The sequence below is a fragment of the Ylistrum balloti genome, unplaced genomic scaffold (genome assembly GCF_031769215.1).
Source record: "Ylistrum balloti isolate Yb309-2 unplaced genomic scaffold, AGI_CSIRO_Ybal_v1 Utg371094, whole genome shotgun sequence".
NCBI lineage: Eukaryota > Metazoa > Mollusca > Bivalvia > Pectinida > Pectinidae > Ylistrum > Ylistrum balloti.
In genome coordinates, this window is record NW_026782603.1 from 59,761 (window position 1) to 72,197 (window position 12,437).

Genomic DNA, 12,437 nt, shown 5'->3' on the forward strand with positions numbered 1-12,437 from the left:
TTAAGATACTTTTCATCTCAGGACAAATCAAAACAAGGCACCCTATTTTCAATTTGTGATATACTCTCATTGTCTATATCATGACATCACATCTATTTCTGACTGGCACAGCCAATGAAAAAAGCTCCAAAGTATATATCATAAGTGACCTAGTGACATATACACAAAAAAGTAACATGGGCATATTTACTTGATAAAGGCAGATTGCATGATTAAAAAGAGTAACTGATGGTTATAAATTATATTGCAACAGCTAGCTTTGTAACACATTTGTATGAACAGCTAGCTTTGTAACATATTTGTATGAACAGCTAGCTTTGTAACACATTTGTATAAACATTTAGCTGTGTATCACATTTGTATGAACAGTTAGCTTTGTAACATATTTGTATGAACAGCTAGCTTTGTAACATATTTGTATGAACAGCTAGCTCTGTAACATATTTGTATGAACAGTCAGCTTTGTAACATATTTGTATGAACCGTTAGCTTTGTAACATATTTGTATGAACAGCTAGCTTTGTAACATATTTGTAAGAACAGTTAGCTTTGTAACATATTTGTATGAACAGCTAGCTTTGTAACATATTTGTATGAACTGTAAGCTTTGTAACATATTTGTATGAACAGCTAGCTTTGTAACATATTTGTATGAACAGCTAGCTTTGTAACATATTTGTATGAACAGCTAGCTTTGTAACATATTTGTATGAACTGTAAGCTTTGTAACATATTTGTATGAACAGCTAGCTTTGTAACATATTTGTATGAACAGCTAGCTTTGTAACATATTTGTATGAACTGTAAGCTTTGTAACATATTTGTATGAACAGCTAGCTTTGTAACATATTTGTATGAAACAGCTAACTTTGTAACATATTTGTGTGGAGTATAATTTATAACATTTAAACAAATTACATAATGGCATTAATAAATAAAATTATAACTTTTCGAATCTCCATGGAAATATTAAATAAAATACACAGATCTATATTAAACACAAAATTAAACTTATATAATCAACAAAGGCAAAACAGATCAAATAAATAATATATTTATCTAAAAAACATCAGCTTAAAAAACAACATATATTGGTAACCACATTTGTAAATCAACAGATTGTGATCATGCCCACTTTGAGCTAAGTAAGTCTGGGTTGGGGTGGTTATCAACAGCACAGAAGAGGTAGTCACAACCACATGATGTTATACTACAGAGACAACCATTTCCTTACCATAATGATCAAAGGATTACTGGTACAGTATATACCAGTTACATATATATGAAAATACCTCATATGAAACAATGGTCCTACTTACAGTAAAATCTAAATCATACCTGTTGTTTCTTTAAAAAAAACACCTTCTCAAGAAAGAATGTTCAGAATGTAACGATTTTGGCCAGTAGAGCTAAAAAGAGAACCAGAAGACACTGGATAAAGATGATTTCGTTTACAGATGGTAAAGACAGCGATGACAAAAATTCTGTTTACGCAGGTTCATCACTCTGACAATATGATCTATGAATTAAGATTTTATCAGTTAGGTTTGTTTATCAAACAAGAGTGTCACAATCAGGAGAGCTATAACATCTGGAAACAGAGACAAATAGAGGAATGATAATAATATTCTCCACAGTCTAAAAGTTACGGAGAATACACTGAATCACAATTTCTTATTGCACTACTAAACTGGGACAACCCCAGAGGTCTGTCACTGTCAGACACAACAGATATCAAACATTAGCACCACATGAATTGGCATGTGTTAATTTGACAGAAGTATTGTCATGAATTTGAACAATGCAGAATACTGCGAAATCATAAATATTTGTGGGCAATTTATTTCATTGATTTCATGGGTATTTATAATCTACAAATTCATATTTCCATGAACTCTTAACTAATTACCTTTTAAGCAATACTTATCTAAAAAATCAAGTGTCCATGAAGAAGATTTTTTTTATCCTTGAAAAACCACGAAAATTGAGTTCCACAAATATTAAAGTAATGTTGTTTCCTAACTAAGTAAAAAGACTACAGAGTTAATACTTATTTACCCACTAAACGACTGACACCATACTGAACTACTATAATAAAGAATATAATGAACATTTGTAACCATTTTTACCCCATCAATAATGATTCTGTATAACAACTGAACATAACAGGTAACAGCATAATACATACTGTATCATTATCACTTATAAAATTAGTGGATATACAACAAATTTGGCAACAACATTGGGATGACCATATGACAAGAAGCTAAACTTAAACAATACAGTGTTTTCTTAATGTAATTACAGTTGCTACAATTGTGACTTAACAGCAAATCCAATGAAACCTGCTTTTGTTTCCTAAAAGATTTGACAGAAAGCCATCTTGCAATAACATAAATATCAATTACATTAAAAAAATACTTGATTTTTTATATTCATATCAATAACAACATTTTGGGCAATGTAAATTTGGAATTCGATTATACTGAGCAAAAAACCTTATCTTGTAAAATGGAGTAAATCCAGAAATGGAATGTGGGACGGCTGGCAAGAGCATTGTCACGTCACAATAAAGCAGGACCTATTGCAATTAGTATCATCATCACACCGACTAAAATTGTAATATCAGTGAATGACAAGGTTTAAATGGGAATGACAAGGTTTACATGGGAATGACAAGGTTTAAATGGGAATGACACGAATATAGTTTACAAAGGTTAATAGTAACTTATAGTGTTGTTTGTAGAAGATGTATAATTAAAATAGATCAATCTCAATTGGGTTAAAATACTGGTATCAGGAACTTGCCTTAATTGAAATCAAACTGACATCCAATAATTCATTTATCTAGAAAAACCCAATTCTATCAGATACTAATACTACATCCGCGTTTCATCATTTAATGGCACACTGCACACACTAGGTTTTGGACAGGGGAAAAAATGAAAAAAATAATACAGATGAAAAACACACACATCATTTGTTTTATATATACACTTGCCAGTTACTTGCAACTGAAACACAATAATTTGATTTTCACTAATTGTTGTTTTAAATGATTTCATGCCTCAAAGAAATCAGAACACACATTTATACTTATGATACAAAGTTTGATTTATCTTCAGAAAAAGGAGTGTGATATGAAATTCCCTACCTGTGGTGGTTAGTGTTTCACAGGAAGCTGAGAAATGGACAAGTCTTGTGTTGTCATGATTGTGTTCTTGGTATAGACACTTTAATCTAATGGGCCTTCTGTATGTTGTTCAATGAGGTAGCCACCAGCAACTACAGAGAAACTTCACCTCAAAGTGACCCCTGCCTGTTTATGGAGCAATAACCCAGCAAACAATCTTTAGGAAATGTATCATTTTCATTCACCTCTGTCCTTCACATTTTATCATTCAATAATGCAAATATATTATTATCACATAATAATAACTTAAAGTTACTTTACCATATAAATTTGTGACTCTCTGATTTACAGATGTGATCTGACTCTTTGGGGTCAAGCTAATTCAAGGAGGAGGTCAACTCATTTCTTAAGAAACCATGGTCCTTAACCAAAATTTCATTATATCTCATATTTCATGCAGTAAGTATTTGAAGAGTTATAATTGTGCTTATATAATTCATAGGACTAACCATCCGTTTCAAAGTAAACATGGTATTTATAGATACATGTACTGTTAATTTTTATTAGTACTGACAGAACTAAGATATATTTAGTCATCTGCTTTGAAATTGATCCTGCCAGTCACAAAGTACCTTGAATAACATGTCATACAACTTCATCTTTAACTAGCAGTGTTTGAACATGCATGTATGATCCTGACAGCAGTGTATGCACAGGTATGTATGTCTGACATGACAAGTTGTAGTTTGAGGTACCAACAAATACATAATTTCCAACATTAGGAGATTTCTGACCTCTCTACATAACTGTAAGATCTCTTACCACAGTTTTACCATTAATTGTCATTCTCTAATCGACTTGTTTGACAAATTTAACATAAACAATATCATGGATACTTGGCTTAAGTTATTAGTAATTGGAGTGGTAACTATGATACCTGATTCTTAATGGACACTAAATCCAGTCAACTAGTTTCTACAGTATAAGGAAACCACTTGACCTCTATTATGAACATATTCATAAGTAGAAATAACAATCACAGTTACTATGGAGACAGGGGCTGGGTGACACTTTGGTTATCATTTGTAAATGTTTAATTACAATCACATTATCTATGGAGATGAAGGCATGAGTTGAAGGATGGCTCCAATCCGATGTGTCCACTGTCCGAGTGCCTCCTTAAGGCGGGGGTCCTGAGCATGACACACCAGCTGGTTGGCACAGTTGTAGATCGCTGGGAGAAGAGCTTCAAACTTTTGGTCTGACAACTGTTGGAATAGACCCAGTATTGTACATAGGAGCTCTGTCAGTGACTGGGCTCGTGCCTCACTGTCCTATAAATATACAAAAACAGGCTTTAGATTGCTGATAAAACTTATTCAAACATTCTCACCATGATCTGTTCTGTAATTCAATATAATAACAGTGAATGTTGGAACTATATACCAAAACTATGACTGGTTCATGTACCCTGTAGGTTAATGGGTTTTTTCTTATTTTATTTCAAAACTCATGAAAACGATACGTTTTAAAAATGACTTTCGTTTTGATTATTATTTTTATTCCATTGCTATCTTCATAGCTTCATCACCATACACAATGGCCATACCTACTACCTAGAAGTATGAAGTAGTCCATATGTACCCAGTAAGTCACATGACTGTCATGTGAAACTGCATCAACACTTGGTCATTAAATCTTGCCAGAGCACCCCATTATCAATTTTTTTCAACAAAATAAACTTGAAACACAAATTAGGCTTTTCTTAAAATGGATGAAAAGTGCTGCACATTCTTTTGATTTTTCATATACCAGTAATTCTACCTTTCAGTGTAAATATGATACAATAATGTCAACTACGATGTTCTGAATAAGATAGGGTAATGGAGTCAGTGCCCTGACATGATGAGCAAGTTTTAATGTTCATCTAATGATTTTGGAACTCTTCAATGTTTTAGAGATCACAAGACCAATGGAGACATCAAAACTATCCAACAATTATTAATATATTAAGTCTTACACAGAATTTCCTTGCATTTACATCTATATAGATATTTGACACTGATGTGAAATATCATATTGTACTTTTAGTTATATTTAAACATTTGGCAATTTTGGTATAATTGACTTCATTGTTGTCAGGACAGCCAATCACAGCTGCACTCAATGAAGAGAAAGTTGTTGTCTTGCACAAAATTTCAGGAAATTCAAAGTCATGACTGTTATTGTTTGAACTTACTTAACTTCATCCAATGAATTTTAACATAATTATATGAGCAAACACAATTAAAAACAGGAAATTTAACTTAAATGTCAGCTAGTGCACATATTTCTTGGACGCTGTAAATATTGTGATATTATCAGAAAGCATGAAATGTCAAAAATGTGTCTTTTACATGAATAGACTAATGAGCAACAAAATGAGAACGGACATTAAACCACATCAGGTAATAGCGTGTGTTCAATGTATGCAATTATCAACAAAACCGTACAGCATAAACCTTAAAACGACAATACATATACCTTCATTAAAGATGTTTTCTGTTGTTTCTCAATCACATCATCAACAACTTCCTTCTTTTGTTGTGGAGTATTGCTCTTTTTTTGTTTGGTTAGTTTGACAAATGCTGGCATTGCATGATGCTGTTTACGTTTTTTGTATTCTGTCATGAGAGTCTTGATGAGTGTATCTGTAGCTAGGGTGTACACTCGGCTGTCGTGCTCCTCTCTCAACTCTCGCTTACTTTTACCCACTGTGCCTTTCATTTCATGTTGTGGAGACTCACATGTTTCTTCTGTTATACTTATTACATCCTCAAACCCTTGGTTTACTGGTTCTTCTAAAAAATTTGGAAATTATGAATCAAAATTTTAGTGATTTTCTTTTAAAATTATCAAATCATATTTTAACAAATTCCATTCCATGGACTGCATTTTTACAATAATTTTGATGTACTTCAAAATAACGAAAATACCATCCCAATGAAAATAACTAGATGTACAGTATTATGTCAATGCTGCTATTAAAATGTGAGATATATTGAAAGAAATATGAGGCCAAGAAGGCCTTTATTGCTCATATACAAAATGATGTTCAAAAATATTTTCATTTATAAATAGTAACAATAGAAGCAAGTCTCCATCAATATCCTGGCTAATCTGGAGTATGATTGTAGTATTTACTTCGTGTTCAGCAACTACATATAGTTGTATTGGTGAGATCAATCTGAATCACTTCTATGATATGACAGATAAGGATTTCAATCCTCTAAAATTAACAATGAAGAGGTAGGCTTACCTTGGAGAGCAACTGCTTCAGTTGCCATGACACCCTGGAGTTGAATGACAGCTTCTGTATCAGAACCTGATTTATGACGGTCTTTGCTGTGCACAATATCAGTGATGCTGTCAGGCTGAGCTATCAAAAAGAAAAGCTCTCTTTCTGCCATCTGGTCGGCCTTCTCTATGTATTCATCGGACAACATGTCCACATACATCTGACAAAGGTCGTTACACACACACCAAAGTAGCTGTATAAACATCACCTTGTTACTTCTCATTTCACTCTTGTCAGACTGGTGTAAACTCAATGCCTGACCAATGTCCAGTTTGTCTGCGTCAGAACCAGTCAAGCAAGTCCGTGTTTCTGGTCGTGAAAGATCATTAAAACAAGCACAAATCTGCAGTAATGTATTCATATAGAAGATCATACTGGCACCAGCTTGTTTGTAAAGATTCACAGCTACCTCTGTGCGTGCAACTTTCTGAATTAGGAACTTCAAACCCGGACGAGAATCAAATTCTCCTGCTAATTTGTTGGAGCACCAAAGACATTTTAAGAGTGTCAAAATATTACGAGTTGACATCATTGGAACCATACCTAGAGAGAGAAAATGTTGGGTAATACAATATGTTTCTTGTATGTCCATTGACAATGACACCATAAAATTAAGAAAACAGTATTTATTTTCACAGCGTGTTGATTATGTACTCAAAATTCATGTAAAGAACAAGCAATATAGGTGAACAGAAAATTGTGTTTTCTTTGTTTTCTCTGTTTTTTGCCAGCTCAAATTATTCTATATTGGTTCTTTGATATCTAAATGATTATATTAACAGGAGTTTATATTATAATGTGAAGGAGAGACTGATGCACTGAGATATCATTACCTAACTTGTTGGTAGCATCATCAATGGTCTTTTTGTGGTCAGGTCTTTCTGAAGGACTGGCTTGAGGATGGTGGGCAGGATTTAACAGGACACTACCTACAGTCTGTAGAAGCAGCTGGTGTGACAAAAGACCAACCACCACACCACGGAATGGTATCCTACAAAGCAAAATCATATCTTATATAAATGGACTTATTTGATTGACTTAGAGTGTGTACAACAACAAAAACATTCCTCATGGAACACAACCTCAGAAAAAGTTGTATGAAGTAATCTAGCTATAGAATCATGTGAATTGAGAAGCAGGATATAAGCCTAGAATAAGCTGTAATAACCTGGCTATTATGTAGCATAGGTTTAGACCAGGAATGCGAGTCGGAATAACTGTTGTTACCTACTTATTATATAATCTGGGTTTTGAATAGGAATATAAGCCTTTAATAACCTGTAGTAACCTGGCTATTATGTCATCTGGGTTTAGACTAGGAATATTAGTCAGAATAAGCTGTAGTTATGTGGCAACTATGTGTCTCAGTTTAGACTAGGAATATTAAATATAGTTATGTGGCAACCAGAATTAGCTGAATTTAAGCCTATAATAACCTGTAGTAACCTGGCTATTATGTCATCTGGGTTTAGACTAGGAATATTAGTCAGAATAAGCTGTAGTTATGCGGCAACTATGTGTCTCAGTTTAGACTAGAAATATTAGTCAGAATAAGCTGTAGTTATGTGGCAACTACATGTCTGGGTTGAGAATAGAAATATAAGCCTAGAATTAGCTGAATATAAGCCCAGAATAAGCTGCAGTTGCCAGCTGCCTAGTATGTCATTCAGGTTGAAACTAGGAATAATAGTGAGGACAAGCTGTAGTTATCTGGCTGTTATGTAGGGTGGGTTTAGACTAGGAATATAAGCCCGGATTAAGCTGTTGTTACCTGGCTATTATATCATCTGGGTTGAGACTATTCTCTTGACCTGGAGGGTACAGCAAGAACACAAATGATTTGTCCTCGTCCACCTCGCTGGTCAAAGCAGTGTCTCCAGACACCTGACTATCCAGTAGGAATACCTGTGGACACACAATAGGACCAAGTTCATAGTGGACTTCATGGAGTCTAGTTTAAATTTTAATCAATGAATTACAAAGATTAAAGTTGCTATTTCTAACTGTTTTAATGAAAATATTTCAGTAAGGATTACCCTTGTTCTGATTAAAATATCCTAACACTTCAAATCTAATGAAAATATGTAAATCACAATGATTCTTAAATTACAATGTCGTATTGAGGATCAACTCAATCATAATTAAGTAGTGTGAATAATCTTGACTCAAATTTTTGAAAAAGTCGTGTTTTAATCTCATAAAATGATTTAATCAATTTGAAATAGCAATTTCAAATCTGACATCTAAACAAGATCAATTGGTAATGATATTTAGCCAATAGCAGCGATAATAGAGTGAACAGCTAACATTTCTCTTATGTCACTTAAATCATCCACTTCAAATAGTAAAGTATCATCAATTAAAATGAGTTTTATGAAATAAATGAAAAACTGCGATATAAGACAGTGGCTGACCTGATGTGCCAGGTGCTGCAGTCGTTTACACTCAGTAGATGAACTGTCTCTTCTCATGGCCACCTTCACCTGACCTCGGTCACCATAGAAATTTTCAGAGTTCACTTCAAACAGGATCATAAGCTGGCGAAGATGGAAGGTAGTGACATCCAGTGCTCGCTGCATGGCTGTGGAACTAATCTGCCACATATTTTCAGTGAAAGACTCACCAGCACTAAGCAGCATGTGTCTGTGAATGGGAAGGTAGAGTACATATCAAAAGTCATGGCTGTAATTCAAATAAGGCAGGAATATACTACATTACATAATAAAAAATAAGGCAAGCTCATTAATTTCAAGTCAACAATTTATAATAGACAATATACTGTGTTCTGGGATATTTTTGTCCCCGATTATTTTTGCCTTGTATCATTTTACAAGAATTTGCTTCATGTTAATTTTGCCATCTGAGAGTTATCAATACATCATTTGATACAAGAACAGCCCAGATTAGAGATAACCTCCACTGGCTATGCTATACACTCTGTCATGGTGTCCTACCTGATACAAGAACAGCCCAGTCTAGAGATAACCTCCACTGGCTGGGCTATACATTCTATCATGATGTCCAAAAGTTGTTTCAGCATCACTTCCACAAGATTTCCAGTCTTGTCTTTACATCCTGTAATAGTAACAAGCAGTGACAATGAGTCTGTATTTAAATCAAGTGATATTTAACCCTCAATTTTTTCTTAGAAAGATAACAGGAATTTAAAACACAAGCCACGGACACTTGCACGTACAAGACCACCTGTTTTTTGTTGTTTTATAATACAATGTACTGAGAACAGAAACTCAATAACACACATTCAAAACAAACAAAGGAAGACCAACATCTCTTGCTCAGAGAACTATTTTCAGTCACACCATATTTAAAATACAATGTAATATACCTTAGCAATATGGGAACACATGTACAATGAACAATGACTACATAATTCTATATAACAACACTGCTGGTGTCATTCATGCAAGTGTTACCCACAAAATATAAATAATATTATTTACCCGCGAACTGCTGTGTAAAGTCTACAATAAGGTCTGTACAGAGTCCACAACATTGCTTAAAGTTGGTGGCGCCAGTGTCCCAGTACCCATACTTCCTCACTCCAGCACGTAGCCACGACTGCAGCATTGGCAGCAATAGGCGATTCACACAGTACAGGGCAAACGTTGGACCTGATCATACAAAGATTTATATGGTACTTAACTTAATTTTATTGACCTTGCTTCAATGTTAAAGGTTTACATAAGTGTATCTATGTACAGCACTGTAAGATTTAGATACAACAAGAAAATTCTATTTTCATAAAACATTTTATTCAAATCTCCATAGTTTCTTTCTAAAACCTTACCAGGGATATTGGCAGCAGATTTAAGGATGGAGAAAAGCATTTCCAGTGTGTCAGATTGGTAGATCTTGGGACAAGAAGCTACAGATCCAGCCAGACCATCGACTACTAGGAACCATACATGGAGAATGCCTGACTGATTGTCCATTGATTCCAGAGTGTCCTCCACATCACTCGGCAACGACAGTGGCTTTGTCTTTTCTTTAGTGACAGTTTTGGTATCCTGGTTAGAACCAGAATTAACCGTCTTTTCTCCAGGAACTACAGTTATACCCGAGTCATTTGATGTAATGCTTCCAGTGTCTGTCCTCTCCTCGTCCTCCAGCGACCTCTGTGAGGACAGCTGGGATGTCCCTGTGGGGTCCTCTATCACAGCGAGTCTTGTGTCACCATTGAAATCACTTGTGTGGATAGGAGTGTTGAAATGTTTAGTAAACTCCTCCATGTCCATATGAGGTAGGATTGGGTCCACTATCTGTTGTGATGAATCAGTATGGATTCTGTTGATGACAATAAAGAAATTGGTTTCACACTGACTTGTCTAAGAGTGATGTCATGACATTGGGATAGGATGAAGTGGCATGCAATGGGACAAAATGGTATGAACAAAAATGATCATGAAAATGGACTTGTCTTTATACACATATATCACCAGACTAAAAAACTAAAACGAAAACATGAACACTTCATCATACTACAAATGATTTGTTTCTATTAACTAATCAAATGATGAATAAACTGACATCAAACGTAACTGCTATGGAGTATTATCAGTTGACACACCAATGTTATCTTACCAACTGTTATTATAATACTTTATAGAGACCTAAACTTGTAAATGGGAAATAGAAATCTCTCATGTCTCTTTATTGACAGAAAATTGTAAGACATTTGACTATCAGGAGAATATATATGTGCAATGAAATTAGATAATAAAGTATCAGCCATTTTTTTGTTCAGAAATCAGAGCGTACCATTCCTACTATTTATTAAACAAATCTGTCAATGACAGTGTAGAGTTATATACTGTAACATGACTAGGTATACTTTTCTGTGCTGTCATTTGAATTCAAGAAATGATTACATTCTAATTTTATATAACAATAAAAGCAAATTTAACAATTGCAGCACCATGACAAACAAATATCCGACCATGGGTAAGAATCCTCTAACCATGAAACATAACTGGCTGGTTGTGAAAGGAATAGGATATCTAAAAACTTAATGACCACAGATTTTATCCTTGTTACCTAAAAGCCCCATTGAAGACTGGACAAGCTGGCATCTTCCACATGGTTTGTAATATTTCACAGCAGCGCTTCAGGTAGCGGAGGGCTGGGATACACAGATTCTCATTGTCTGTTGACAACATACCACAGTCACTCCCTGAGTCCGAGTCATCATCACTGTCATTCTCAAACTCTCCTGAAAACATACACAATAACACATATCCTAATATATATGTACTTACTCTGTTATGATCAGGGAAAGAAAATAACTGCCCAAACTTTATCAGAGTATAAATTTGAGGGTATAGATTTTAACACTGATATTCTATTTTATGAAATTATTCATGTTTACTTAAATGTATAACAGAGAACTTATTGTCCTACTATAACACATACAGATATAATGTAATGATGTTGATAACATATACAGTTTATTATTGTAGATGGTTCTTAAACAAATAACTGAATACCCCGGTACATGTAAACATTTTTTTCCTTTCACTATTTTGTTTGTTTGCAGATTGGAAGTGATTTATTCAGATGAGAAACAGATCCAAATGGAAATTCCAAAACCTAACAGAAACCGAAACAACCAGAGAAAATTTACCTGGGCCTCGTATGTACTTGAGTAAACATAGGATGCAGTCAACAGTGGCATTAGCAAACACAAGGATGTTGTCTGTGCCCAGGTACACCTCAAATACATCAAGAACAGCTGCCACATGGCGCTGTCTTGCTTCATTGATTTCTTCATTAGTGGTATACTCAATCTTTACAGCCCGCAGAGCCCCGAACAGTGGCCTCCAGCCTGACTTGATGTCTGCTGTGCAGGCCTCCACCAGCTCACAAATGGAACACACAATCTAGAGGGCAAAGACCATTTAAAGTCTTATTCAATCTGAATCTAATATGACTTGTGATTGGAGCAGTATA

General features: G+C 34.6%; 1 protein-coding gene across 1 annotated transcript in view; it reads right to left on the reverse strand.

The window, feature by feature from the left end:
• Positions 1 to 764: 764 nt before the first annotated feature.
• The window catches only part of LOC132560663 (brefeldin A-inhibited guanine nucleotide-exchange protein 3-like), a 29,641-nt gene continuing 17,968 nt past the window's right edge, over positions 765 to 12,437 (reverse strand). Inside the window, exons 23-33 of the mRNA XM_060225330.1 lie at positions 12,112 to 12,367; positions 11,526 to 11,700; positions 10,279 to 10,775; positions 9,932 to 10,102; positions 9,425 to 9,545; positions 8,885 to 9,113; positions 8,242 to 8,375; positions 7,335 to 7,461; positions 6,432 to 7,032; positions 5,657 to 5,928; positions 765 to 4,467 (exon numbers count right to left, since the gene is read on the reverse strand). Of these exons, the coding sequence (XP_060081313.1) occupies positions 4,246 to 4,467; positions 5,657 to 5,928; positions 6,432 to 7,032; positions 7,335 to 7,461; positions 8,242 to 8,375; positions 8,885 to 9,113; positions 9,425 to 9,545; positions 9,932 to 10,102; positions 10,279 to 10,775; positions 11,526 to 11,700; positions 12,112 to 12,367 (2,805 nt within the window). The 3' untranslated portion in view covers positions 765 to 4,245. The remainder of the gene's footprint in view (positions 4,468 to 5,656; positions 5,929 to 6,431; positions 7,033 to 7,334; positions 7,462 to 8,241; positions 8,376 to 8,884; positions 9,114 to 9,424; positions 9,546 to 9,931; positions 10,103 to 10,278; positions 10,776 to 11,525; positions 11,701 to 12,111; positions 12,368 to 12,437) is intronic.